Source organism: Colletotrichum phormii (genome assembly GCF_030913505.1).
Source record: "Colletotrichum phormii strain CBS 102054 chromosome Unknown BDP81scaffold_1, whole genome shotgun sequence".
Classification (NCBI taxonomy): Eukaryota; Fungi; Ascomycota; class Sordariomycetes; order Glomerellales; family Glomerellaceae; genus Colletotrichum; species Colletotrichum phormii.
The window spans coordinates 156,307-182,072 of NW_026851443.1; the positions used below are offsets into that span (position 1 = coordinate 156,307).

General features: G+C 54.3%; 4 protein-coding genes across 4 annotated transcripts; 1 reads left to right on the plus strand and 3 right to left on the minus strand.

Annotated features, from left to right (window-relative positions):
• Window positions 1-6,779: 6,779 nt before the first annotated feature.
• BDP81DRAFT_388140 (alpha and gamma adaptin binding protein p34-domain-containing protein) lies at window positions 6,780-8,247 on the minus strand (the record flags this gene model as incomplete). Its single annotated transcript, XM_060587058.1, has 2 exons — window positions 6,780-7,363; window positions 7,656-8,247. The coding sequence occupies 2 exons, from the start codon at window positions 8,245-8,247 to the stop codon at window positions 6,780-6,782; spliced, it is 1,176 nt and encodes a 391-aa protein (XP_060451230.1).
• A 1,156-nt stretch (window positions 8,248-9,403) lies between these two features.
• Window positions 9,404-10,729, minus strand: BDP81DRAFT_443979 (uncharacterized protein; the record flags this gene model as incomplete). Its single annotated transcript, XM_060591769.1, has 1 exon — window positions 9,404-10,729. The coding sequence occupies one exon, from the start codon at window positions 10,727-10,729 to the stop codon at window positions 9,404-9,406; it is 1,326 nt and encodes a 441-aa protein (XP_060451231.1).
• A 2,150-nt stretch (window positions 10,730-12,879) lies between these two features.
• On the plus strand, window positions 12,880-14,085 carry BDP81DRAFT_456307 (uncharacterized protein; the record flags this gene model as incomplete). Its single annotated transcript, XM_060593146.1, has 2 exons — window positions 12,880-13,195; window positions 13,247-14,085. 2 exons carry the CDS (start codon window positions 12,880-12,882, stop codon window positions 14,083-14,085), a joined length of 1,155 nt encoding a protein of 384 aa, XP_060451232.1.
• Window positions 14,086-14,212: 127 nt separating this feature from the next.
• Window positions 14,213-15,992, minus strand: BDP81DRAFT_618 (hemolysin-III related-domain-containing protein). The gene is made up of 8 exons (XM_060596065.1): window positions 15,699-15,992; window positions 15,623-15,635; window positions 15,532-15,564; window positions 15,409-15,470; window positions 15,184-15,349; window positions 14,683-15,082; window positions 14,490-14,558; window positions 14,213-14,420 (listed from the first exon to the last, which is right to left on the minus strand). Exons 1-8 carry the CDS (start codon window positions 15,856-15,858, stop codon window positions 14,340-14,342), a joined length of 984 nt encoding a protein of 327 aa, XP_060451233.1. The 5' UTR covers window positions 15,859-15,992; the 3' UTR covers window positions 14,213-14,339.
• Window positions 15,993-25,766: the final 9,774 nt, after the last annotated feature.

Genomic DNA, 25,766 nt, shown 5'->3' on the forward strand with positions numbered 1-25,766 from the left:
ACGTATTCGAGCTGGAGACTGGACTACTTTGAACCTCACTCAAACCCATACGCCTTGCGCTAGCGCCTATCGCCGAGGGCTGACAAGGTCTTCCTAGTCAAGGCCGCCATACTGAGTTCGACTGATTCAGCACAAGAAAACCGACGACTCAGTCAAGTGCGAAGCCTCCTTCGCTGGGCTTAGCACCTCTCAATCACGAAATATCTGGCTGACGGCTTGGGCCGGGACGAACGTTCAACAGACTGCTTAAACAAGATAGGCTCGGGCCAGCTGGATATCTACTCATTGCCCTGGTCACAGCAGCGGCTTTCCGAGCGGCGTGCCCACTATCCACACCCAGGCAGACGGTTCAAGGCTCTTACGTAGTAGAACTACGCAATTCTCTTGGCCACCAAACTGCTCGCCGGTCCGCGCACTTGTTCGCGGGGCAGATCTCGACGCCCATCTCCACGTCGCCTTTGCGCCCGCTCGGTTCTTCATTTGAGCGACTGAGTGATGGCTTCGTGACATGGTCGATGCTCTTGGGGAAATTCTTGTCATTTCGAAACCATCCCGCCGGGGACGCCAACGGCACGGGGTTTGCGCCTCTGAAGGTCGTCCCCTTCCTCGGACCATCAAGACCAAACCAGCTCCAGAGAGCTTCCAGCGATAACCCAAGGTACGTCGATGCCTTCTGGAACCACTGAGTAAGCAGGCGTCAACTTCCACGAATGACATGTCGAGAAAGGGGGCCTCCCCATGCTGAGCTGAGGCTTCAACCCGCCCGACTACATACCACCATCCTCGGCCGTCATACGGAGGGATGGTGCCGTCACGCATCTCTGCGCAAAAGTCTGAGGTCAACCAGTTTGCTCCATGCTCGGTATCTCCCTTTGGCAAACTCGCAACGCCCTGTCTCGCGTCTGCAACAGACATCGAACGTCGTACCTTTAAAAACAACGCGTCGGGGCGATCGCCTGGCCATTCCTGTGGGAGTGCCGGGAACCAAAGGGATGTCTCAGACAAGACACTAGGGTATCACAAAGATCGCTTCGTACGACGGAGGGTCTTTTTACACACTTTGCAGCGTTCCGGTATGCATCTTGCGAACCAATGCCATCCAGCACAGCGGCCACGACTGGTCGTGTTTCGCCGTTCTTACCTTCGAGCTCGAAACGGTCTTTGGAATTCGCATCCATCCTCCCTCCGTTGCTCGACCAAGGGCTCCAACTTACCATCATCGACTCACCGGGAGCCTTTCTCTTCGGCCTTGTTTCTGGGAGACGCAAGTTGTGTTACCTCGTACCTGCAGAAGCGTTATGCAGCCAGAACACCCATCCCATGGCCCAAGTGCCACATGCGCCGAAGACACTGTAACGCAGCGCTAACTACCTTTGATCGGTCGGCCAGCTCCATCCGGCCGTCCCACGGCGACCCATTCGATATAGGTGGAGAAGCTCCATCGGCGAGGGACGGGGGACAAATATTCTGCACTCGCGAAAAGCGCATCCGCGAAGTTCGGCAGCAGAATAGCTGGTTGATGGGCTGCGGTTGCGCGACTGTCGGAGCTTTGACTCTTAATATGCTCAGACGTTCCGGTCTGATCACGGCCGATGACAATGAACATGCGCTGCCAATGTCAGATGACAAAAAGTTCAGACGAAATGTTCCGCCCAAGCGCTCATTGGCGCTTGCTGCCGCCGGCATCGTTCCTCGAAGGCGTGGCGCCGTCGAATGGAGCTCAAGCGATCGGAATGTCCCATGCTCGCGCACGCGTCGGCGTATCACTAAGACAGACGGACTCCACGAAGGCGGCTACAAATCTGTCATACACCACCAGGATGCCCGAAATAGCAATGGGATCCTCCGTCCATCCAAAGTTCAAGGTCAAATAACACCTTTTGTCTGCATTTGCCTTTGCACTTGCACTTGCTTTCACGGCATTGGCGGGCCTCATCCCGGCTAGGTGGTTCACAAAAGACCAAAACCCCCCGAAGGTTGGCGAGGGTCTCATTGGGTATGCTGCTGTTCTCTAACCAACCAAGTGGCTTCGTTTCAAGGAACGCGACCAGTGTTCCGAACGACAAGGCATAGAGTTTGAATTTATCCTGCATGGAAACGAGAGAAACAGCTCTCCAAGTCCACAAGCTTCTTTGCTCCAACGAGATGACTCCGCCGTCAGCGCCACTTCAGCGAAACCGTAATGCCGTAGGGACGGACACTGAAGCAAAGTCGTGGAGCAAAGGGGAGAGACGGCATTGAGTCGGTGATGCATGACGGTTCGGCTCCGTTTTCCCGAACTGGACTTGTTGCAGGGGTGCACGAAGTGCGAGAAAGTCAGCACAGTATTGAGGAATGCGGAAGACTGTCCCTGAGAACTAGTCGGTGTCAGGGCTCCAGGTTGTCTTCAGCAGGATCCGCTTTTACCCCTGAGTGTTGGTGTCGATACCTTGCAACTTCTCAGGGACGCTGCGGCTCAGCCAACCAGCCTCGAGAAGAAGAGCAGGGATCTGTCAAAGTCAAATCGCTCTCATTGGACATTATGCTCGAAACTTGGCCGAATTCGGTCTGGCGAAAGATCGTCGATGGATTTCCTTGTCGGGTTAGGAAGAGAGCCACTACCGCAGCATCTCATGGCTCAGGGTTTAAGGCTCTCTCATGGAACCAGGGCAGAATCATCAGACACGGAGCCTGGAGGAAGGGAAAAGGAGGGGTGAGAGTCTGAAAGAGCCTTCGTTGAGGTTCCCCCTGCCTTCCACGCCTCTCTGGCCCCATGGCCCTCAGTTTGCGGATACGTCGTGCTTCTTTCGTCTGATCTTTTCTCTTCCCGCTTCTGGCTCGCGTCTCCAGTCCTAGTCCCCCGGTCCGCCTCCGGCCCCGTTCAACAACAACTGTCAGATAAGAGCCCTGTCGGACCGCGGCTTTTTTGCAGCGTGCCTCCTCCGCAAAACATCAACCAAGAACCCTGGGGGAGTATCCGTACGGAACACAGATGGTTATCTTCTTTCGCCGCATAAAGGAGAACGGAGCAGGAAGTCTAGTCGTGAACATTGACGACCGACCATCGCATAGTTCCGTGCGTTGTTGGTGGGAGATCGTCGTTTTGAGAGCCCACTCGCCGTTGGCCTCGGATTCAAACAATCTAAACATTTCTGTTACTGACTCAGCCACCGAAGCCGACGACGGTCATCAGCAAATACGGCGGGCCAACTTTTCGTTGTCGCATCCACCGCCTTCTTGACTGGTGAACCCGCCGCCAGCGGCCGGATTTCGCGGTCGCCGGTATGGGCTGCCCATTGCTTCAAATAATCTGCCCGTCTGGGGTTCATCGCTGCTAGCATCACCGGACGCTGGACGGGGACCCCAATCTCACAGCCTGGTGATTTTTGTTCCAGAAGAACCGTCGAACATTGCGCGCCTCGAAATCCCTGGCCGACTCCCTTGGCTTGCCCCTCCCCCTATCTCGAGCCCTGTAGAGTTAATCCTCGCTTGCTGGGAGCCCTTGAGAGACCGGCTGTCGTCGCTGGACCCTTTATGGATAATACGCAAGATTGCCGCAAGAGGTAGACAAGGCGAGGAATAGGCGAGATGTATCGCTGACATTTCCGCCGCGGCGTCTGTGGCACCAACCCACAGAATCAAACGGTGGCATGGAAGTCGGCTACTGACAGCCAGGCAACACGAGAGCGCGTGATGCTTTACGGGTACTGGGTCCATCTATCAGATCTGCTGCGCTCCTGGAGTCCTGTCAGCTGACCATCCGCAGCTACCGAAAAGGCTACGGTCTCCATCAAGTCCCGTATCGTCGATAGCTGGCTAATTTGGCTTGGCTTGACAATGGCGTGCTTCACAGACTTTGTCGTTTCCTTTGTCTTCACGCTGCGAAACGCTCATGGCTGTCAGACTGTCAGTTGCCATCGATACGGTCCCAAAGGTCTGGTCCTGCTTTCGTAGTCAGGTCTGGAGGTCCAGAGCTTTTACGCCGCCTGCAAATGCATTCAGCTCCGGGTTCACCACTGACAGAGCATAATCACTCCGAGACCACTGACCAATAGGCAGGTCGCTAAAGCTGGGGCTCCGCCGAGGCATGAATGATCATCGTGACACTGCGACAACACATCGAGAAACGCGCCTTGACGCGTTGCCATTGCTTACTTACTCCAAGTACATTTGTTTTGAAGCTTCGATGGCAAGACGGCGCATGCTCACCGTATCCTAGATCCTCATCGTGCATGTTACGATCGTTTACTTCCCCTTACATGAAAGATACTGGGCAGCGAGACTGATCGACACTAGCAACAGTGAGGCAAAACTTGACATCCCACAGTATCGCGCCAATGAGCTCGGACGATTACTTATTCTCCTCAATCGGCTTGGCTACAGCCTACCCGTATGAAATGCCCTAAATGCTGGGATATCAACGACAACCGGTCGCCAACGATCACGAAAGCAGCGTCTAGCGAGCCCCCAACAGCGCAGCAGGGTACCCAAAACTACCGTGATACCGGGCCAAGCATTCCCGATCGAGTTTGCTGAAACTTAGCAGGTTATCGCTTCCTCGACAAGCATTACAGGCATCGCTGAGAAATTTCCGATTGAGCCTAGCTTCCCCGCCGGCAACGGAGGGAGGATTCGTGAGGTAAAGAAAGAGACCACCAGTCATGCGACGCCGGTCTCCAACGCGCTGCTCCGCCGCATTGTTTTGCGATGCGCGACAGAACATTCTACTGCTGCAAAGACCTCCGTGCTCGGGCCTCTAGAGGGGACAGGAGGGGAACCACGTCGGCATGAACCAAGCTGTGGGCCATATGGAGAGGCTGTGCCGGATTTGTCCCTGCTCGTTGTCTGTCTGCGACGTCGACGTCGTGCATCTGTACGAGATCGCACAAGGGCTTGCAAGAGGATCGGCGCTAGCGTTCGTCTGATGTTCTTGCCGGCCCTCACCGAGACGGGTCCCCTGGCCGGCCTCCCGCTGACAGCTGCTTGACCCGAGACGGGACTTGACCGCCGAATTGTTCGGATCAATCTATTCTCCCGGGTTGACCCAACTTCAGGGCGATTGACCTGGCTTGCAGAGGGCATCTCTTCATGACTCGGCATGATCAAGCGCGGAGCCTCCTCGAAGCATAACTCTAGGGACGAACGATCTTGAGCAATATGGACCTACCACCTAGTCTTGCTGCATGATGCTATCGGATCCCCTGATTCGTTCGCCCGCCGTCCGAACTCCTCGATTCGAGTGGGCTCACTTTATATTTCCAAGCCGTCTAACGCATCCCTATATGTCTGGCTAACCACGCCCTCGGTTTTTCCTGGCCCGAAATGGGTGAGCTTGCGGAAGATATATGGATGGGGCTGGACCCTGTTTCTATACTAAGAGGCAACACTCTATGCATGCCACGCGGCACGTCGAAGAGTAGAAGGGAAAGGGGAGGCTTCATGGCTCTCGGTATCTGCCGACTTGGGCATATACACCCGGGGCAGCATTTTGCTGGTGTAGAATATCCGGGATCTACAGCCTTTGGATAGCCTACACCTTCCAGTCCACGGGAGATCAGCAGGAAGCCACGTTTCTGGAGAATTTACCCCTATGCGGTGCCACTTTAGGGGGACAATGGTCAGCAACGGTTGTTGCTCCATTTTGTGTCCAGCAGGGCTATCAGCAACTTGATGGGCTACAGCTCAATGCGGCGACGAAATACCTTTAGATTTCTTGCTAGTTGACTAAGGGTGGACGTTGCAGACGTGGGCGCCGTCGAGAAGGTTCAGTACAGTTGGAGATAGTAGGGAAGCGCAGAGAGGACATGAAGAGTCGGCTTCAAATCTAGCCACAGGCTATTTGCAACCCTTGGTTGAAAGCATGCTGGGAGGGGTTCTTCTGGCCTTTGGACTCACTCCCAAAGCCTGGTGAGGATTCTTAGCAGTCGAATATCGTATGCATGCCACCTTAATCGTGCATGTTTGTATGCAGACGACTCTCGTCAGACTAAGAATGGCGAGCGCTTTTGTTGACCTTTGGTTGCTCTGGTCTCGTTTTCGAAGCCGCGCGAGATCGACCTACTCCAGCTGCTTATCTACTTGAAGTGTCCAGCTACGTAGCTTACATTTTTTCGTCGTTTTCCCTATAAAGGTTTGTATTCCCGCTGGATCATATGGGGTTTGTCATGGCCATCGTACAACGAGATGTGAAAGTCCTACGAACCCAAGGTAGTTCGGGCGAAACAAACTAGGCTCACGTTAAGTTGATGGGGTATAGATAGCATCACTGGGGGAAAGAGTTTTCTCCAAAGATTGATGTTTTGTGATTTCGTGTGAAGACGAATCTGATGTGTTTCTCCCTCTCTCTCTCTTGATGTCTCGGGCTTGACGTCTCTAGGTAGGCTTGTCACGTCCACCTTGCGCTGCTCGAATGAACAGCGGGCACAGTTGACTGTAGTCGGAGGGAGATATGTTCTAGTCACTTCCGTCAACTCCGGGGCCCCTACGTCTGAAAGGCACTTCGGCTCAAGCAGAGCGTTTACCGAAGTCTCCTTAGCACTTCATCCGCTTTCCGTAAGGTTTTCATGCGCGTCGTCCGGAGAAACACACAAATCTCTCCCTACACAGTTGTTGTCTTCTTCATCTGCTGATGTCCCCTGCTTCAGACCAAACGCAAAGAAGACCAGCGGAACACCTGCGTATTCCCCCTCCCTCCCCCCTTGGCCTCAAGAGGGAGGAGACTGTATCCTAGCGACGAAACCACAACACCGGGATCAAAGTGATGGGAAGACGAGACATCAACACCACCCCCAACCCCCCGCTCAAAGCTCCTTCATCACCTCCCCAACAGCCTTCTTCGCCATCCTCCGCCTCTGGTCTTCAGGCAGACCCGCGCTAAGGTCCCTTACAGCCTGCAGCTTGCGCATCATCTGCTCAATCTTCTCCACGTCCTCGGCGTCCAGGTCCTCCTTTTCTTCGTCACGTTTCTTCTTCTTCGCGTCAGATTTCTCGACAGCAGCGCCGTTACTTTCACTTGCTACCTTGCCATCACCACCACCAACACCACCACCACCACCAACACCAGCCGCCGTCTTCCCCGTTCCCGCTCCCTCTCCTGCAACGTCCTCATCTTCCGGCTCCTGCTCAAGGTTCCAAATCGCCTTCTTCAAGCCTTCGAAATCCGCTCTGTCGAAGCCGAAATCTAGGTTCTCTGGGTCGTCGAGGTCGAATTCATCGTCGTCGCCGTCGTCGCTGCCGTTTCCATCTGCTAGGGCTCTGGGTTTCCTGGGTAGATTGCCGGCGGCGTCGTCGTCCGAGTCGAGGTCTGATGGCCCGTCCATGTCGTCTGCGGCGTCCCAGTCGTTGGATTCGAGTGCCTCGAGGACTCTTGCTATGCCCATTTTCTCTGACAAAGGTATATCAGCATGAACGCACCCTGATTATGTATTGTATGCGCGAGGGGGTAACATAGGGGTAAGTTCCGAGACAAATGCCCTTTTACTCTCCTTTCCCACTTCCTGCCAAATCGAATCTGAAGCGTCGAAGCACGGCATAGGGGTATAGAGTGTATGCTGAACAGTGCGAGGCGAAAAAAAAAAAGAGGAACAAAGGGTAAGGAAAAGAGAAAGGAGGCAAGAAGAAGAGGCAAAGGGGAAAGGAAAAAAGGAGGAAAAAAAGAGGGATGTGGAAAAACTCACCTCCCAACTCGTTCCGGCCATCATCCTTCTTCCCCCCACGAACCTGCACAAACTCAAGCCCCCATTCCGCGCAAAGATCCTCCCACTCGTCCGCCACGCCCTCCCCGACCCCGATGCCCAACCCAACGCCGTCCCATCCCCACCCGCCGAGCCCCTCGCGAACGACCTTCCCGACCTCGGCGATGAGCGCGCGGGTGTCTTCTACCGAAGGCGGATTCGGTGCTGGCGTGGCGGTGGCGGTGGCGGTGGCATCTGCTGACGCTGGTGATGGTGCTGCTGTCGAAGCCGGGGCCGCGGAGGCAGGAGAAGAAGACGAAGAAGAAGAAGAAGAAGAAGGCAGGGCAAAAACAACGGCCAAACCGCCCAGCACGGTAAGTACCTCCTTGGCCTCGGGCGAGAGGAAAGACGCGGACCATTCGGCCGGGGAGGCGACGAGGTCTAGCCAGATGGGCACGTCGGCGGTGTAGTAGCTCGTCTTGATGGGGAGGATGTGCGTTGTGCCTGCGAGGGTTGTGGATGCTGGTTCTGGGTGGGTGCCTGTTAGGTCTGGCCGTCTCTCTCGCGTTAGTATGATTGTGTCTTCTTGTGTCATTTTGTGAGAGGGTGTTTCAATAGAGGGTTGTAGGGAAGGATGTGATGCTGATGAGATGAGATGTTGGGGATGTTGCAAAGGTTCTCATGTGATGCGGGCTTGATTTCCCATTCCATCTCATGACGAGAGTGACATAGATGAGCGAAGATGAGATGGGTCGAGAACGAGTTGCACATGCCAAGGCCAAGTGAACAAGCATGGTAAAAGAGTGAGTATAGCTTCACAAACCTTTAAGGACTCTACTCAAGTGCTGCGATGAGTCGGCGAGCGAGACGGCCAGTACCCGGCGCGGGTTCTTGACTTCCATAACTCCGTACGTATATCTTTTTTCCCGGTTTTCTGGTTCGGTTTATCTACCGCGGAGGTAAGTCTTCCCGGCGGTGAAGAAGTGTGTGACGTCGAATGACACAAACTAAACACACTTGGCGAGCTTTATGAGCGCAATGAGATTGAGACTTAAAGTGAGGTGAGGTGGGATGGCGGGGCACAATGGAACAAAACGGCGGGGTTCCGTCGCAGGGTCCAGATTACCTAACTAACTATCCGTACTCCCGTAGGTGCAGAATCCAATTGGTGATTCTTCGGTCGCCCGTGTCGGAGCTAGACCCTAACGATGCTCGAGCGTTGCTTACACGAAGGGGTCGCTTGTGAGACATGGGACGGAAGCTTCGGGTGCAACATGATAATTCCCTCCTCTTTCCTAGAGTACAAATGGATCGATTCCTCTTTTGCTTTGGCATACATTTTCCTGAGTCTTTTTCTCTTCGGAAACAGCCAGCACATCACTCCAGCACAAATACTGCTCATCAGATTTACTAGCAATTCATCTCGATTGGGGTTACGTATGTATGTATGTATATATATATATATATATATCGTGCTGTGCTTTTCGTAGGTAACTCTGAACCCTCGCTACTATGCCAAAACAGTGGTATTCCCGAACCAAAGGGTACAAGAAAGAATCATGATGCGTCACAGTCTGGGAATCATTACGAGGCAATGCAGGAAAAAAAGGACCAAAAGACAAAACACCCGCACTTCCGGTCTTTAGGAAAGAAAAAGAGCAGGGGAAAATGAAGCAAAGCGACCCGTCCGAGGGAACGAAACCAACAACCCGATATCAAGAACGAAGAAACGGTGATCGAGACATCCAACATCAACGATCCTCTCCCCACCCAAAGTGCCGATTGACAACATTCATCGCACTCACGCCGGCCCTCACGAGGCCTCTCGTCGTCTCCTGATCGATCCCCGCGAGGACGTCTTCGAAGCTCGTATCCTGTCGCCCTTCGGCATCTCGCAGATCACGCTGGTCCAGCTCGCCCTGCCTCCTCTCCAGCACGGCCTTGGAGATGGCCCGTCCCCACATGTTGTACAGGTCGGTCTCTGACAGGCTGACGTACTCTCTGCCGCCCGCTGCTCTCCCGGTCTGGGGATCTCTCCGGCGTCTGGAAAAGGCCCACTCGGCCTCGACGACCTCGAAGCGCTTGGTACGGAAGAAGAGGTAGGGCCACGCAAAGACCCAGAGGAAGGTCAGGTAGAAGAGCCAGCAAACCCAGGTGGTGTAGCGCCAGCGGTTCACGCGGCACGTGTTGTAGATGTCGACTCTGGCATCATGGACGGGGAAGGAGACGTCAATACGGCCGCGGTAGTTGGTGGCGCGGACCAGGTCCTCGAGACGGGCCTTGAGGCGCTCATCGTCGTCGAATCCCGGCACGGTGCGCAGGAGCGAAAAGGTCTTGAGCCCTGCGTGCGAGGCGCAGTAGCGATGGCACCACTCCCGCAGCGTGGGCGGCTCCTTGCTCACCTCCTCGCCAGCAGCACCACCTCGAGCACCCGAAGACCTGCCGCCGAAGCCCGGGGCACGGGTGGGAAAGACGGTACCGCGGCGAACCTTTTGGAAGTTGTCGGCGGTGCGGAGCTCGCGCCACGAGCGTCGGGTGGCGATGTCGCGGTAGAGGTAAGGGGTGAGTTCGACGCGGACGTCAAAGTCGACGACGGTCTTGCTCTCCGTCTTATCGTCCCGCTTGCGGATGCTCTCGGTGTGGGTGCCGCGGACACGCAGGTAAGGTCTTGGTGGCGACTGGGCAAGAGAGGTGATGTGGGATTCGAGAAAGGCCGGGTCGGTATCGAGGCGGCGTGAACAGTGGATTTCGGCACCGGTGTCGGGGTCCCTGCGGAAGAGGAGCGGGGAGTGGCCGGACTCGTCTGCCAGGAGCGGGGTCACGGTGGTGGTTAGGTTGTGTTTTGGGTCGAGCGACGAGGGTTCGTCAGTGTAGGACGGGGGCAGGTCGCCAGCATTCGAAGACGAGGCTGTGGCAATGTCATCGTAGTAGGGGTCGTTTGTGTGGAGGGAGAAGGCGTCGGAGGGTTGGTTGAGACGGAGAGGCGGCGGGTTGGCGGCAGCAGAGGAAGAATCGTCCTTTTTGGAGTCTGGTTCGAAGGGTGGCAGATCGGGGGAGAAGGCGCCCGGCATCGACATTTCGAAGGAATGATGCTTTGGTCGTGGGAAGGGGAAGAGGTAGGTCGGTAGCCTTCGATGGGAGATGGCCTGGTGAATGATCTCGATAGTAAGGGTCGACGATGGAGATGGGGATGTGGGAGACCAAGGCGTGAACAAATCCTCCAACAGCAGCAAAGACGAAAACAATAACAGGCGGCCAGCAGGATGCAGAAGAGAGAAAAAACGAGAGACAATCGTGAGGGGAATGGGAAAGACAGAAAGGAACGGTGTGTTGCCGTATGCGTATGCGTACCTGGGTAGGCAGACGGCCAAAAAAAACAAAAAAAAAACAGAAAACAAAAAAAGGGTATAGGCAGCAGACGCACCAGGGATGAATTGCCCTTGGCTTTGCCAGTTGGGTGGGTGTGGTGGTTATTTTGGCTTTCCGGTGGGCAAGCGTGACAGGCACGACAAGGTTCCAGGCCCCGAATTCTGCATCCCAAAGTCTTGGCCCTTTTGGCCACCAAGGGAGCCCCCCATCCCCCCTCAGTCCATGGCTGTCAGCTCTGGTCGCCGGTCTTCTTTCCCCAGGGACCACTAAGCTGCCGAAAGACTGTCATTGGGTAGGGTACTTAGGGTCGCTTTCGACGCCCCAAAAGTCACAAGTGTCTTCAAATCTCCACCTTCCCTTTCGTGCCGGTGCCGCAGTGCCACAAGCTACAGGTACAGCCCGGGCGGGCACAGTCCAGCGAGTCCAGGTCCACTCCTTCAAAAGTCCAGCGCCCCACAGCCACCAGACTTCAGGCCGTCGCGGGGGACATGTCGTGTCGAATCGTCCCACTCCACCTGGAGACTTCTGGTGACTTGCCAGTGAGACGTCGCCCGTGCCACCCAATTCAATGCGATGAACCTGGCAACTGGTGTGGCGACCCATTCAGCTCGGAGGAAAAGTGTCAGCTGCACGTTCGGGTCTTTTTTCTGGTCACATGTTCGGATAAACCCTTTTTACCTACCTACGTTATGTAGGTATGTAGGTATGTTCCCAATGGCCTGGGCAGACTTGCCGTAGCTGTGCCGATGATTCTTCCCTAGGTATGTTTTGTACCTAGCACTCCCCACATTTCAGTTGGGGCATTCTCAATATACGACCATTACTTTTGACCCGGCGTTGTAGTATGAACATGCATGGCCACAGTACTAAACTTGGATTTGCGACACTGGATCTCGTACATCTCCTCGAACCTGAATCTCAGCTGGGGCTGTGGTCACGTTGATGCAGTGTCCTGATACCAACGCTATCTGGTGAACTTTCTTCGGACGACCACTTTTGACGTTCCAACCAGCCTCTCAAATTTCCCGAAACAACGATCCTAGCCCGGCAGAACTTGTGACCCTCAAGATGCAAAATTTGGTTGCTGTGAGCAAGCTTTCACGCCAGAGCATCGCCACAGTATCCCCTTCGGCCTTTGGATCGCTGCTGGGCAATGTAGCGGTAGCCAGTCCGACCTGTCTAGACCGACTATAAAATGCAACCCTTCTCGTCCGTTCATTGCAAACTCGCCATCCCCTCGTCCGCAGTCTTGAATCCATATATAACAGGCAATGAGGCCGAACTACATCGTTTCACGGCCCATGTCAACTACGAGCAGCCGAAACGATCTCTGCCATGACTTTCAGCTCACGTACTTAATATGGAGTGCAACATAAGCTACCCAAATGGCAACACGAAGGCGGTATGGCAGTTGTCTCTTTCCTCCCGAGTCGAAGGAAATTGAGAGAGAAGAAAAAGAAAAAAAAAACATAATGTGTGTCTTTTGAATCGTGGCGTTCTTCACTGGTTGCTATTGGCCCCCCTCGCTCGTGGTGTCCGATGTGGCAGGGACGTATTCCTACCGTTATGTTTAACCGTTAGGCAGCGCCGACTTCCGCCGATCCTGACGACGACTCTTGACCAAGTGCAGTTATGGCATCTGTATAAGAACTGATCAAAATGCGACAAGAGGCATACCTGAAAAATATGTGATATTTATAAACCGAGCATCATCTTCCTTGCGCTCCATTCTCCATGAACATTCTCCCTGTGGCTTCTCTTAAACCCCCATCCCCCCAAATTCTACACCTCACATTCACCAAGCCCTCATCCAAACAGCCAGTTCCTCAATCTCACCTTTCTTTAACCTAAAGTAAAAATGGCCTCATCACGCGCCTGGACATTCACGAACCGCGGCACCCCCCGCTCCGTCCTCTCCCTCGTCTCCAGACCGACCCCATCCCTCCCACCAGCGCCCCATCTCCTCGCAAAAGCCAAACCCGTCCCCGGCGCCGCCGACGGCAACCAATGGCTCCTCGTAAAAGTCGCACACGCGGCGCTGAATCCGGGCGGACACCTCTACATCACTAAACTACCGGGCGCCGTGCGCGCAAAGACGGCGGTGCCGGATTGGGACCTAAGCGGAACCGTAACGGACGAGTGGAGCCCTGAATCCGGGTCCGGTTCAGATGTGGGTACTTCGACGCCCACCAACGCCGGACCCAGCACAACGGCCGCAGCAACAGTCAAGAGCACCGTCCGCTTCTCCAAAGGCGACCGCGTCGCAGCCTTCCTCCCCATATCATACGCCTGGCCAACCGGTACCGGCGCCCTAGCAGAACACATCGTCCTGCCCGCACGCTACGCCGTCCCCGTCCCATCCCACGTCCCCCTCCGCGACGCAAGCTGCGTCATGACAGCAGGCTGCACCGCCGCCGTGACCATCCGCGCAACGGGCCTGAAACAGGGCGACAGAGTCCTCGTCAACGGCGCCAGCGGCGGCATCGGGTCTCTGGCCGTACAAATGGCGCGCGCGATTGTCGGACCCGAAGGGTACGTCGTCGGCGTCTGTTCGGGACGGAACGCGGAGATGGTGCTGGGTCTGGGAGCCGACGAGGTGGTGGATTATACTGCGGGTCGTCCGTTGCCTGTGTCGAGGGTGCTGGGGCAGAAATTCGGGGGCGAGGGGAAGCGGTTCGATGCTGTTGTTGATTGTGTTGGTGTGCAGGATGTTTATGTGCACTGCGCAGAGTATCTCAAGCCCGAGGGCGTGTATTCTGCGGTGGGTATCAAGCCGGCTGATCAGTCCGTTGGGGCTCTTGTGAAGGCGGTCTGGCAGATGCAGATGAATGCGTTGTGGCCTCGTTCGACTTGGTTGGGCGGCACGGGGAGGCGGTGGGCTGCAACGGCGATGATGGATCCTGGGAAGACGTTGATGGAGGAGGTTGTTGCTATGCTGGCGGATGGGAGAGTGAAGGCGGTCGTGGAGAGAGAGCTTCGGTTCGAGGAGGCTGTGGATGGGTATGAGATTGTTGGTAGTGGTAGGGCACGGGGGAAGGTTGTTGTTCATGTCGGTGGACAGTAACTCTGCTCATGGAGAGTGCAGCCTTGTTCCAAGAACAACTAACTATATATAGATTCTAATTAGATTTCGTCCTATGCTGAGCCCTTCCCAGAGATCGAGTAGACCGTCAAACTACGATGCCGGTCCATGGTTCAACAACAATCTTTCGCTTTTAATCTCTACTAACACCAACTCCCTTCGAAGAGAGCTCACCCTTAAAGATATATGTCTCCCCAGGCTGTCTGTTGCATGTCCTTTTGCCGGAGGCCAAAAATTCAGCACGCAAGCTCCCGCGCATGTCTATAGTCAAAAGCCACAACGACAGCCTTGGCATACGAAAGAGCAGCAGCCAGAACCTGAGACGATCAGTACATCTCCCTACCGTCTCATCCAAGGCAACCTCGGCAGAAAAGGCCTCAACTTACAAATATATGCATCAACTGGTGGCTGGCCCCAAGCAAGTCAAACGACCTCGGGAACCATCTTTCCGGGAACTGGCCCCCGAGAACAGTTAGCAAAGTCTCTCAAGCCCAAAGCACCAACCTCGACGACCACGCTCCGCTGAAGACATGGAAAACAAAGCAAAAGTCACAAATTTGAAGCGAGAGAGGAACTCACCTTGGACCAATACACAAAAACAGCAACATAATTCCACCCAGCCGTCCCCAAAACCCACCACCCGCCAACCCGATCCCACACCTCCCTTCCACCATCTGCCACCACCACCCCGTGCCCGATGGGCACCACAAATGCTGCGAGCCCAAACGTCGCAAACAACGCGGCGCGGTGATGTCCCAGGTCCACGGCCCCCAGATCAGGCCTCGCCGTCGCCGCGGCGCAGAGAGCGGCCAGCACGCCGGTCAGCGCGATGTAGGCGTCCCGCGTGGCCGCGGAGTTAGGGAACACGTTATGTGCCAGGGGAAAGACGGAGGACCACATTAGGGCAAGGACGCCGTGGAAGTCGGCTTTGATGCCCGAGAGGTAGATGGGTTCGCTGTGGGACATGAGGGTGTGGAAGCTTTGTGGGGGAACTCGAATTAGTAGGCTGTACTGTGTTGGACATCAAGGGGGGGGGATAGAAGACTGAGCCAGGGAAGCTGGTGTCCAAGGTGAACTTACGCCGTGGAAAGGACGAAGCAGATGGTAACACCAATGGCATAGGCGGTACAGACGGCCACGTCTGCGGTTGAGGCGATGCTCCATCTGGCTGGTATACCATCGCTGAAGACGTAGAATGGTAGCAGAATGAAGATTATGGCGCCTATTACGTGAGAGTAGATGTTTACTGTTCTTGGTATCAGATTGTGACATGTTGCCAGGCTGGGACTATACTTTTTAACTCACCCGACTCATTATGCATATAGGTCCAACTGCCGAAGCAGCTTGATACGGAGCCACACGCTTGTCTATCTCAGTACCCATTAGAACAAGACGTTACATACAATATCATTACCCAGAAATACTCACCGATACCCAGTCTTGATGTGATCGCTTCCGCATCTTGTTCGAATTAGTCGTGCCCATTAAGGTAGTCCTCACATCACAAGGAACAACTCACTGCTGCCACTCAGCTACGGACTAAGCGTCAACTTCCAATTCAATATCCAACAAGAATCTTCGTGCATGGTACTCACGTAACTCCTCCCATGAGAGAAGAGCAGCCGCTCTTTCAACCTTCTCTTCCGCTTCTTGACTCGGCCCGCTCCAACTCCACAGCCGCCTCCCGGGAGAGTCGCTGTCGATGGCCGTCCTCAGCCTGCGCCTCAGCGCCGACGTTGATAGGAGAGCTGCCATCGAGATGTGTAGCTGTGTCTCCTTCTCTCGCGAGCGAGCGTTCCTCGGGGAGTTCTTTTGGTTGCTGGACAGAGTGTGGTGTATGTACTGTACACGCGTTTGAAAGCGTCTCCCTACCTCTTCAACACTAGACAGAACAATCGATTATGGGCTGAGTGAGCGACAACAACCCGACCTCAAATCAAAATGTCCCAAAAAGGCTATAATGCAACCTGAAAGCCGCGAGTGGGATGCCGCAATAACCAAAGTATACACATGTGCCTAGCCATCAAACAAACAGAACAAATTCCATCAAGCATTGAAAACTGAAGAAACTCCCAATATCAGAACTCAACCACAAATCTCTCCTCAGTGCCTTCAGTGGCATGATTGACCCTACGTATTCCCTTCTCTCTTCCCGCCATACCCGCCAAACAGGAAGAGCCCACCGACTCGAAACCGCGCCCCGGAAGCGCGCCGATCCGGTGCGTCCCGTGCATCGGACCACCGCTAATTGCGACGACGCTGATGCATGCCCATGAATAATGCACTGATATGCGTAAACCCGTCCAATTGAGAGGGAATTTAGTAAGAAAATCTCCCTCCCAGCGAATGGGGGGGAGGAAAGAAGCCGCTAGGAGAAAAACAAGGGAGCATAGAGCAGAGAAGGAGTCGTGCTATGCTAGGAGGGGGAAACGTGCGTTGATCCAAACAAGGTTGGACCCTGAGTTGGGCAAACAACGTGTTTTCTTGCCGCTAATTACATAACTTATACTAAGTGCAGCTAGAAAAAGTTTGGCATCAGGTTCAAAAGTGAGATTTGGCAAACGTTTAGCACACAGGAAACTACCACCTCCACGGTTCGAAACCAGAGACTTGACTGGCGAGCAGACACGGACAAGACACAACGACGCTAGCCATTTGGCGCGGATGGTAAAGAGGATCCATCTTTGAACCCTATGGGCCTGATGACAGAATTGCAATTGAGCGCAACTCACGTTGGCAAAGACTGAGCCATCAACGGGTAGGCAAAATCGTACAGGTAGAGCAAGCCTATGTCGATTCCATGAGCGCAGGATAGGGTCTCGGCGAACGCCGAGTCTGGCGTTGATGCTGTCCCCAAAGGTCGTGTTCAAGTTCGAGGATGGCATGAGAAAGAACACCGTCTAAACTATGTCATTCATACATCCTGGATTCACAGCTTTGACCCTAGAGGTGAGCACGTAGACCTAACACCGGCAGATGGTGTACATCAAGTCGGTTTTGACCTCTCATGGGGAAAGTTGAGCAAATCGATTATAGCAGCGATGTCGTGTCGTCGAATTCCCAAGACAGACTACTACGCAAAGTATATCTCTCTGCTCAGAAAAGTCAAAAAAGGTACTCGCATTATCAAAGTCAATTCCCGCGCTAGAAGATGGAAGGTGTCATGGTTAGCATCCACTCTGTCCACCCGCTCTTCTCGTCCCCAGAACCGCGAATCCGGAACGCAAAGTCAACACTATATTGCTTTCTCGCCGTAACCCTACACCTACAAGATTAACTCGCCACGTTCGAAGCGTGGGCCATACAGATACTTTGCCAAATACCGGAATCCTCATTCCGATCCCCGTCAGATCTTCATGATGTACAAGAGCAAAGCGCAAGGGATCTTTTGATTCTATGCGACTCTCCACCACCATAGGAATACGGGGCTACCTCTGCCCGCCAAACTCAACTAAGACTTAGTATAAAAGGCCGGAGTACGTAGCCATTCTATCTCGTCTTTTACTCAACGGCAGCCTGAAATCCGGCCCATTCCTTCACGTCTTGTCCTCGTCGTAGAGTAGACGCAGCGAGAAGTGACGCCAAGTTTTCGAGCCAAGTTGCCAGGCCGAAGAGGAACTTCTCAGGCTCCATCAGAAAGCAAGATTCTTCAATACCAGCCGCTTCCCCTTGTTTATCAACCTCTGCTAGCATCGGAGTATTTCGTCAAGAATAACCAACCGGGAGGGACGGGATACCGAAAGAGTCACCTGAGCCGAAGTAAACCCCCCCCCTAGAGAAACGGACGGCCCTGGATGGAGAGCACAATTACACGAACCGAGCTGTCAACTTCGAGCGAGTTCCTCGAGATTGGTACGTCCGATTCTAGAAGCAACAACCCTTATGGCTGTGCGGTTTCAAATCGAGGCTGTGATTCGCCGAGAGTAGATATCTATTTATACAGATAGGCGACGAGCACGTCAACTTCATGCAGAGTATCATTTCCCTTTCGCCACAGACTTCGCCGAGATTGAATGACAGGATCGTGTGTCTACCTACCTAGAATAAGTCGACTATGCTGATAGACAATCCACTTCGGTATAAGGTAGAATGTCATCAATTCCTTCGCTAAGCCGCCGGGACTACTGGACTGAGAAATATTATATCTATGGTTCTCTTGATAGCCTACAGCACTTAGCTTTCGCCTTCTCCCATATTGTATAGATAAATCCATGGATTCATGGAGGCCCGCTGCTGAGGCCAGCCTCTGGCAGCATGGCCTCTCAATTCTGAGTAGGTATGCCCCTCTCTCTCAACCGCTGCTAGTAAAGCTCCATTGAGCAGTGTTATTGGAATCCAAGAAAAGGGGCCGTCATCGCAAACACGCTGATACATCCGCCCAACTGCGAACAGGAAGAGACGCCTTAGCTCCGAGAGATGGATTCGAAACCGTCAGCTCCTTGCACACAAAGGATGATAGCGTCAGCTCTTCATCGTCACATCTTAGTATGCAATACGACATTTCTCACAGCGAGACTGATACCAATCACAGAACTCTAGTGTCATCGTGGAGGAAGACAGCCATATATGCCGGATCAAGAACCACTTACATGAGATGAATGTCACCAGCCGTTCTGCCGCACGCTTGCGCGTCTTACTTAATTACCTCTTGCACCCTTTCAGCCATTCGCATCGAAAGGCTTCACATGTTTCTGGAAGCATTCCTCCACCTTCTCAACTCCTTGAAAACGTTGTCGTAGGCTTCCAGCCACTACATAGGCAAGACACCAGACAAAGAAGCAATGTCCGAACCCAGGGCTCCCGTCAAGCCCCCCTCGTCGTTGTTAGCATCCGGCACTCCAGGAGCCGCCGCCTCGCAAAGATGCTACCGGTCGGGCCAAGCCTCGTGCAACGTCGATTTCCCAAAACCTCGAAAAAGGCGCCGTATCCGTAAAGCCTTTTTCTCGATCTTGGTACGGGTCGGCCGACTCCCCAGCGCCAGCGCTCGAGCGAGACAATCCGCGTGCAACGTTCCCAGAAATCGCAACTCCATCCTGACTCGCCATCGGGCCGGCGTTGCATGGCGCTCATTTACACTGCGACTCAGGCAGCAGGTTTTTGCCAACCCCCCAACAGAGTGCCAACTCCGGGTTTCTGGGTTCTGAGTAGTGAACGAGAGTAAGCTTACGTGCAGGGTGCGCCTGAAGCTCAGTGGTCGCTGTGGTCTGTGGAGAGGGTGCGTAATTAACTGGTCGGAGGAGACTGCAACCTCAAGACCTCGCGATCGTCCTCGCTTCGAGGTGGATATAGCTTGTCGACCCGCAACACCACGTTGCCCCTCCGCACGAAGATCATCAATTAACACGTCGGAACGAGGGACGGGCTTTTTCGAGACGCAGCCCTGTCGATCCTAGTTCTCGCCGTGGCCTACGGACTGATACATTATTCAGTTAGAACTCTGGTCAGCGACTCGTTTCCTGTGTCCTTTGAGGGACACAAACCAGATGGCTGGGATAGCTTCTCATCACCGCTTGATGATGTGTAACGACCCTAGCTCATGTCTCAGACATGTCATCTAGTGCGACGAGCTGCTGTGGGATCACCCAAGGCGAGAATCCCATAATAGGGGTTTCCGCGATCTGGAAGCCAGTCGACCTGCCTCGGAGGGCGTCGTGGGCATGCACACAGGAACGGACCGCTCAAATGATGAGCAAAAGGCGAAAGTCCCCCCGGTTCTTCATGATCCTCAGCGCAAGGTACGAGTCAATATCCCCGTCTCTCCACGATTCGAAAGCATACGATGCCCCCAATGCTACTGTAAAGTGGCTAGTGCTGAGGCGGCTTGTGCTGAGGCGGCTTGTGCTCATTGGCAAGGGTGCAGTCCGCAGCGTATTACAGATCGCTTTCGTAGGGTTTGTGAGACACTGTGGCAGTGGGACAATGCTCAGCGATCCCGTCTACGGTCTGACGGGTGCTGTATCCGGAATATGAAGACGAATTCATCTCTCTGATGCAAGACACGACTTGTATCTGCCGCCGAGGAGAGAGTGTGAGAGTGTGCCAGCACTGGCTCGTTGTTCACACATCCCACTGCGCACGTATGTTGTGATGGCAGCTGTAGAAATACATCTGATGGACTGGCACACTGGGAGTCCAAGGCACTCGCGTACCCAACTGACCGAAGCTATTGGCGCATATCGCAAGCCACACGAGAATCTCAATGTTGGTCTGGACCTTGGCGGTGTATGAGTGGATATGTCTGGGACCTTCTGGTACATTAGACAGTAAGACTGACCGTCATGTCCAAGATGGCATTTCTGGCATTAAACCCGCATCAGTGCCACGCGACTGACAACTGGCCAAGATGATCGAGTCTGCTTAGGTCTAAGAGGAAAAAGCAAGCGAAGAGGGTTAAAGTATGTGGAGAGGCTCCTCAAAGGTGGATCAGGGGCATCGTCTTTGCTCTCCGCCAACCGCCCTTCAAACGCAAGCCACCTGCGTGATGCCAACCAACTAGGCCGTTTCGGGGCGTCCATCAGCTAGAGCCTCGGCACTCGCACGAGATCCAGGTAAAGTCGGTCGACGGGTGATCTGAGTCTGATACCTAGCCTGACAATGGAAGGCATGAGTGCTGAATCCGTACGGATATCTAAATCCCTACGGAGTATCCGTGCAGAGTGTGAGAAATGATGATTTTGAACCACTCGGGGCGGAATACTACGGCGATGTCGCCGGGGTTCGCCGACGGACGTTATCCCGGGCCGGCCGTATTTGGTAAGCTGAACAAGCTGTGCAAAGACCCCACCCGAGACAAAAAGCGGTTGACTTGATCGGCCGGGCGCACAGCTCGGGCAAGTGGTTCAATCTGGGTTTAGGAGCTGATAGCAGCGCTTGCGGCGTAAGGGGACGATCGCTGATGACGATTCAGTCTCTGATGGAGGTTGGACTGAATGCTCTGATGTTTGAGCGTCAGCGAGATGACAGATGAGAGGCCATTGATAACAGACGCATTGTTCGGCCCCGGATTGGGGTGCTTTGTCCGCTCCTTAAATCCGTTACTGTGTGGTCAACCCTGGTCCTAGCCGCTTCCGCTCCTGCGTGCCCTGCAAGATTGGCGACGTTGAGCCAGGGGCGCATACGTTAGGTGGTTCAGAGATATTGCGTGCATTTGATCTGTCATAAGCGTTACGTCTCCGAGAGGTAGGCTGGCATTGCCGTCATTATCGAACGCGGGGGACGTATATCCGTAGGGAATGAAGCGTATCCGTACAAACTTGGATGTCGTTGGGTGCGGCGGCAGGCACGACCTTCTCTGGCAAAGATGTAAGCCGAGAAAACCAAGCAGCAGATTAACCAGATGGTCGGTGCATTCCAAATGTCCAAGATACCGGGCTCGCACGGAGACACCTTAATCGGAATCGGTTCGACTGCCGACGACCAGGGGCGTTGTGAAAGTGGAAGAGGGCAACGGCGTGCTGATGCTCAAAAAGGTAGATAGGACTGCGTAATTCTGGAGCAACGAGCTGAAGGAGGATATCGGCTGCACTGGTCTGTCCAAAGTAGGACATCGCCCGTAGCTGATTGCCGGAACTTCTGCAGCAAAGCAAGCAAGTCGACACCATCTTGGACGGCTGAGTATCGAGAGCCCTGGCCCATTTCCCGCACATGACCAGCTAGTATTTGCCCGACAGGCCAGTTTTTGCCAGGGACGAGCGGCGCAGGCCCGTCTACTGTGTAGACTAGACCGTCTAGTCCAGGAGGCGCGCATTGAAAGGCAAGGCACAGTAAATGGGTTGATGGATCCCTCGGAGGCCGTGGTGTGCTGCATGCATTAAGATCTCCGCAACGGTGCAGCATCATGGCGGAGAGGTTGGCGAGTTGGCGGAGACAGGAGGGCTTGGAGGGCTCGGAGTGGCCATGCCCAGCAGCCTTGAGCCCAGGACTAATCTATGACGGCGACTAGCCAGTCGGGCGTGCGATGCGAGATGGTGCGGCCTCAATGGGCCTCGAGTTGGAGAGGCCACATGGACTTTAGCTTGGGTCCCTTTATTAGCGTTGATGGTTGATGCGATGCAACGCGATGCAACGCGATGCCATGCCATGCGAGGCCTGCATGTGCTGCATATTTGAGTGCGCCCGCCCGCCCAACTGCAGGTTCAAGACAATTAGATCTGATATGTCGCTGGACTAATTAGACCGGACCAGACTTGGACGCTGCATACGGAGTACACTGAGGCGGCGATGAAAGAGCTTGGACACCTGTGCGGATAAGAGCGAGTGGGGAGCGAGGAGGACGATTTGGTCCCTGAGATCCGCTCGCTCGATGGCTTCTCAGGTGGGAGACAAAGTGCGCAACATACAAGTGCCTATGCACCACGGATGCTGCGGCGGTTAGAAAAGTGACGAGAGAGGAGACAATGCTTGGTCTGGCAGGCAGACATGGTCTGATGCCGATGTCTTCTGAAGTAGCGGTGGGGGAAGAGGTATGGAGATTCTCGTCGAACGATATGCTTGAAAACCGTCTCTCTGACAACGGCTCAAAGCTGGAGACTGCAGTTACAGGTATCCGTATCCGTACGTCTGCGTCAAGTGACGAAAAGTCTCCGGCGGCCAATTTTGTTTGCCTCTCTCGTCTCCCCTGTCGTTGTCGGCAGGAGCAGCCGCAGAGCAAGGCCAGCAAGCGGTGTTGTGTCGCATTGGAGGCTCGGAACGGCACATGAGCAGGACTAGTGCAGAGTCGCAAGAGTCAGGAACGACGGTGGCCGTTTTCTAGCTGATGTGATGCGATTTGCGAACCAACACAGGACGTTATGTGGAATGGCACGCATGCGGAGGGTATAACAGTATCTGGCATGTCGTTGAGAAGAAAACCAGCCCGTGGCACCGTGTACGAGGTGTTTCCAGAGTTGTGCAGGAACGCGCTCGGTACCAGTGCGGCGGTGATTGATGAACTCCGGGTTAGGCGTCCAAGACCTAGATGGAGGTGGATAATATGAAGTTGCAATGTCATTCCACACACAGCCATGTATGACACGGGCTACGATCCGGCTCCCGAGATGGCGTCCTCCATCCTCTATGCTCTCCCTTTTGGGGAGCCGGTCTGAAACTGTACAACATTGACTACCGCCAGCAACCGGAGCCGGGACGATTGCCGGTTCCTCTTGGTCTCGGGGTTGGACTTTGGGGGAAAGAAACGGCTCGACCGGTGACGCCGCAAAGTCAGCTAGGCAGTTGAGGTGGAGAAGCGGTGGCTGATAGGATGAAATGCGATGCCATCTCAAGTCGATTCGATCTGATGGGAAAGTATGGATGGCGTATGAGTTGACAACGAAAGCCGACGAGGACATCAAAGAAGCGGAGGGCGGAAGATGCGCTAGAGGATAGTCAGAGACACGGCTTCGGGCGGATGGAATTCAGGCCAGTGAGGATGTCTGCAAACGGCGATAGAGTCAAAACGGCGTCAGCGTCGTCTGAAAGCAGTCAAGGCTCTTGCTGTCTGCACAGTAATAGTCAGTAGGCTACAGGAATATTTCTCCCTAGGATTGCGGCATTGGTTGCGTGTGTGTCCCTGGAGAAGTTGAGATGGTTGACGGGAATGACAGACAGGGGAGATGTGGGTAGTGGACGGAGGAAAAGACCAGAGCTCGCAGCTGGACCGGGGCTGCTGCAGGGGCATAGCAGGGGTTGAAGAGAGTGCGCCAGGGCCAGCATGGCTAGAAGAGGGCTAATGTGTTTCTCTTTTAGCGATGGAAGTTTTTGAGTGTTTCCGCCCCTCTGAGAGGCCCTCTCGCGTCTCGGCGCCCCTGAGTTCCTGGCAGTGGAAGCGTCACGATGTGGACGACGCAGTCTCGTGGTGGAGCAACTCTAGCTGTACGAAGTAGAATTGAATTCGTAGGTCCATGGGGGGCCGCCAGTAGTCTACTGATGGCCTATATGCGTACGAATAGTCCGTGGCGATGGAACATGCCCGTCGAGGCAGACAGGGCTCATCCACCTGACAGCGCTTCTGCCGTGCGTGGCGTGGCTCTCTTCTTCTTCTTCTTCTTCTTCTTCTTCGTCTTCTTCCATTGCCTTGTTTCCGTGTTTCCGCTTCTTCGAATTGCATCCACTCCGGACTCTTTCTCTTTTGGTCCAGGGGCTTCCGAGGTGAGGTAGGGAGCCACCTCATGTAGATGGTGCGCCTAGAGGTTCGAATACATAGCAGGTTTTGGGAAGTCGTCAGCACTGCTGGCTCGGAGACCGAGTGTATGTGTGTGCCGTCTTGAGCATACCTAGTGCAGAGTATCTGTACTTTGGTATAAGCCGATTAAGGTAGAACAGGATGCGTCCCAAGATGGTATCGGAATAAGGTGAGGTCGAGGTGAACTGCAGGTCTGTCTGTCTGGAGAGAAAAGATTCAGTCAGTCAGTGGCAGGCCGCAGGCCGCCGCAGAGTGCTGGGAATGGAGAAGCGGTACGTACCGTGTCTTGTCCCTCCTGGAGGATCCACTATTCAATCCATCTGTTCCCGATAGCAGCGTGTCATTGGATGAGATGAGATGCCAGTGGGAAGTGCCCCCAAGATGCAAAGCGGTCTCGAAGAAGGACGGGTCAGGAACATCCCCGTCCCTGCCCTGCCTGCCTCCAATGGTCCTGCCCTGAACCCGGTACTTGCGGGTTGCACTTGCCGCTGTTGCTTTGCGCAGGTACCGTTCGTTCCTTCCATTCTTTCCCCCTTCCAAGACGGCAGGACCACACTCAACACTTGACCACAGGCACAGGCACACAGGGCACTGAGGGCAGGCACGGCAGGGACCCGATTTAATTATTTTTCTTCTTCTTCCTTGCCTTCCTCCTTGGTCCCCCCTGCGGAGATGACCCTGTCCTTGACATCCCGACTGCTACCAATGCGGGTACGTATCGAATGTAGCCGGAAAGCAGTGACAAGCAGCGAGTATTTCTCAAGGTATCCGTACCTTGACCTTGTGTCGTTCCACGCAATAAAAGTACCTGGCCCGGAAATTCCTCCTTTTCCATCTTTACTTAGCTACCTACAGTATGACATATGTACGTAACTATCAATGCTAGGTATTCGTACGTATGCATTGGAGAGGGGGCTCTGCAGCAAGAGCCAACAAAGAAGATGAGGAGATGTGACGAGACACAGAGAATATCTATGCCACTACCTACCTAAGGTGGCGGGAGGTACCTTGGGTATGTACGAGAGCCTACGACTAGGGAAGGAGGTAGTGACGAGTAAACGTGTTTGCTGCGCTACATTTGAAATACACGTGCGAGGCAGATGCGCATATCCACCATTCCACCATACCATACCATTTCACCCCCGATCTAGTCCAGTTATTCCAGTCCAGTCCTAGGTTCTTCGCGTCTTGGGTCTTGGTCTTGGGTCTTGGTCTTGGGTCTTGGTCTTGCTTAATTTCGCCTACCGCATAGTACGGACCGCTCCAGGACGCTTCTTCTCTTGCTCCGTTCCATCTCTACTTTGTACTCCGTAGGTTATTCTCCTAGACTCCTGGTACCTTGCTCTCCGACTGCCTCCCTGAGTCCCATCGTCTCCTCTCTGGCTCCATGTCACTGCGGGTTGTGGACTGGCCCTCGCAGTGTCTCCGTGCGGCGTCCTCCCGTCTTCAGCATGGAATCGTAATCATTCCCAGCTTCTCCTCACCCACACCCCCAAGATTCATC

Bases quoted from the DNA above. Each gene is read 5' to 3' on its own strand.
- BDP81DRAFT_618 (XM_060596065.1), bottom strand. From the start codon at position 15,858: ATGGCAGCTCTCCTATCAACGTCGGCGCTGAGGCGCAGGCTGAGGACG. The intron at 14,559-14,682 runs GTGAGTTCCTCT...CTCGGGGGCCAG, and splicing joins TTTTTGTGTATTGGTCCAAG to TTCCCGGAAAGATGGTTCCC. The intron at 14,421-14,489 runs GTAAGTTGAGGC...TGATCGTCTCAG, and splicing joins ACCAGTTGATGCATATATTT to GTTCTGGCTGCTGCTCTTTC.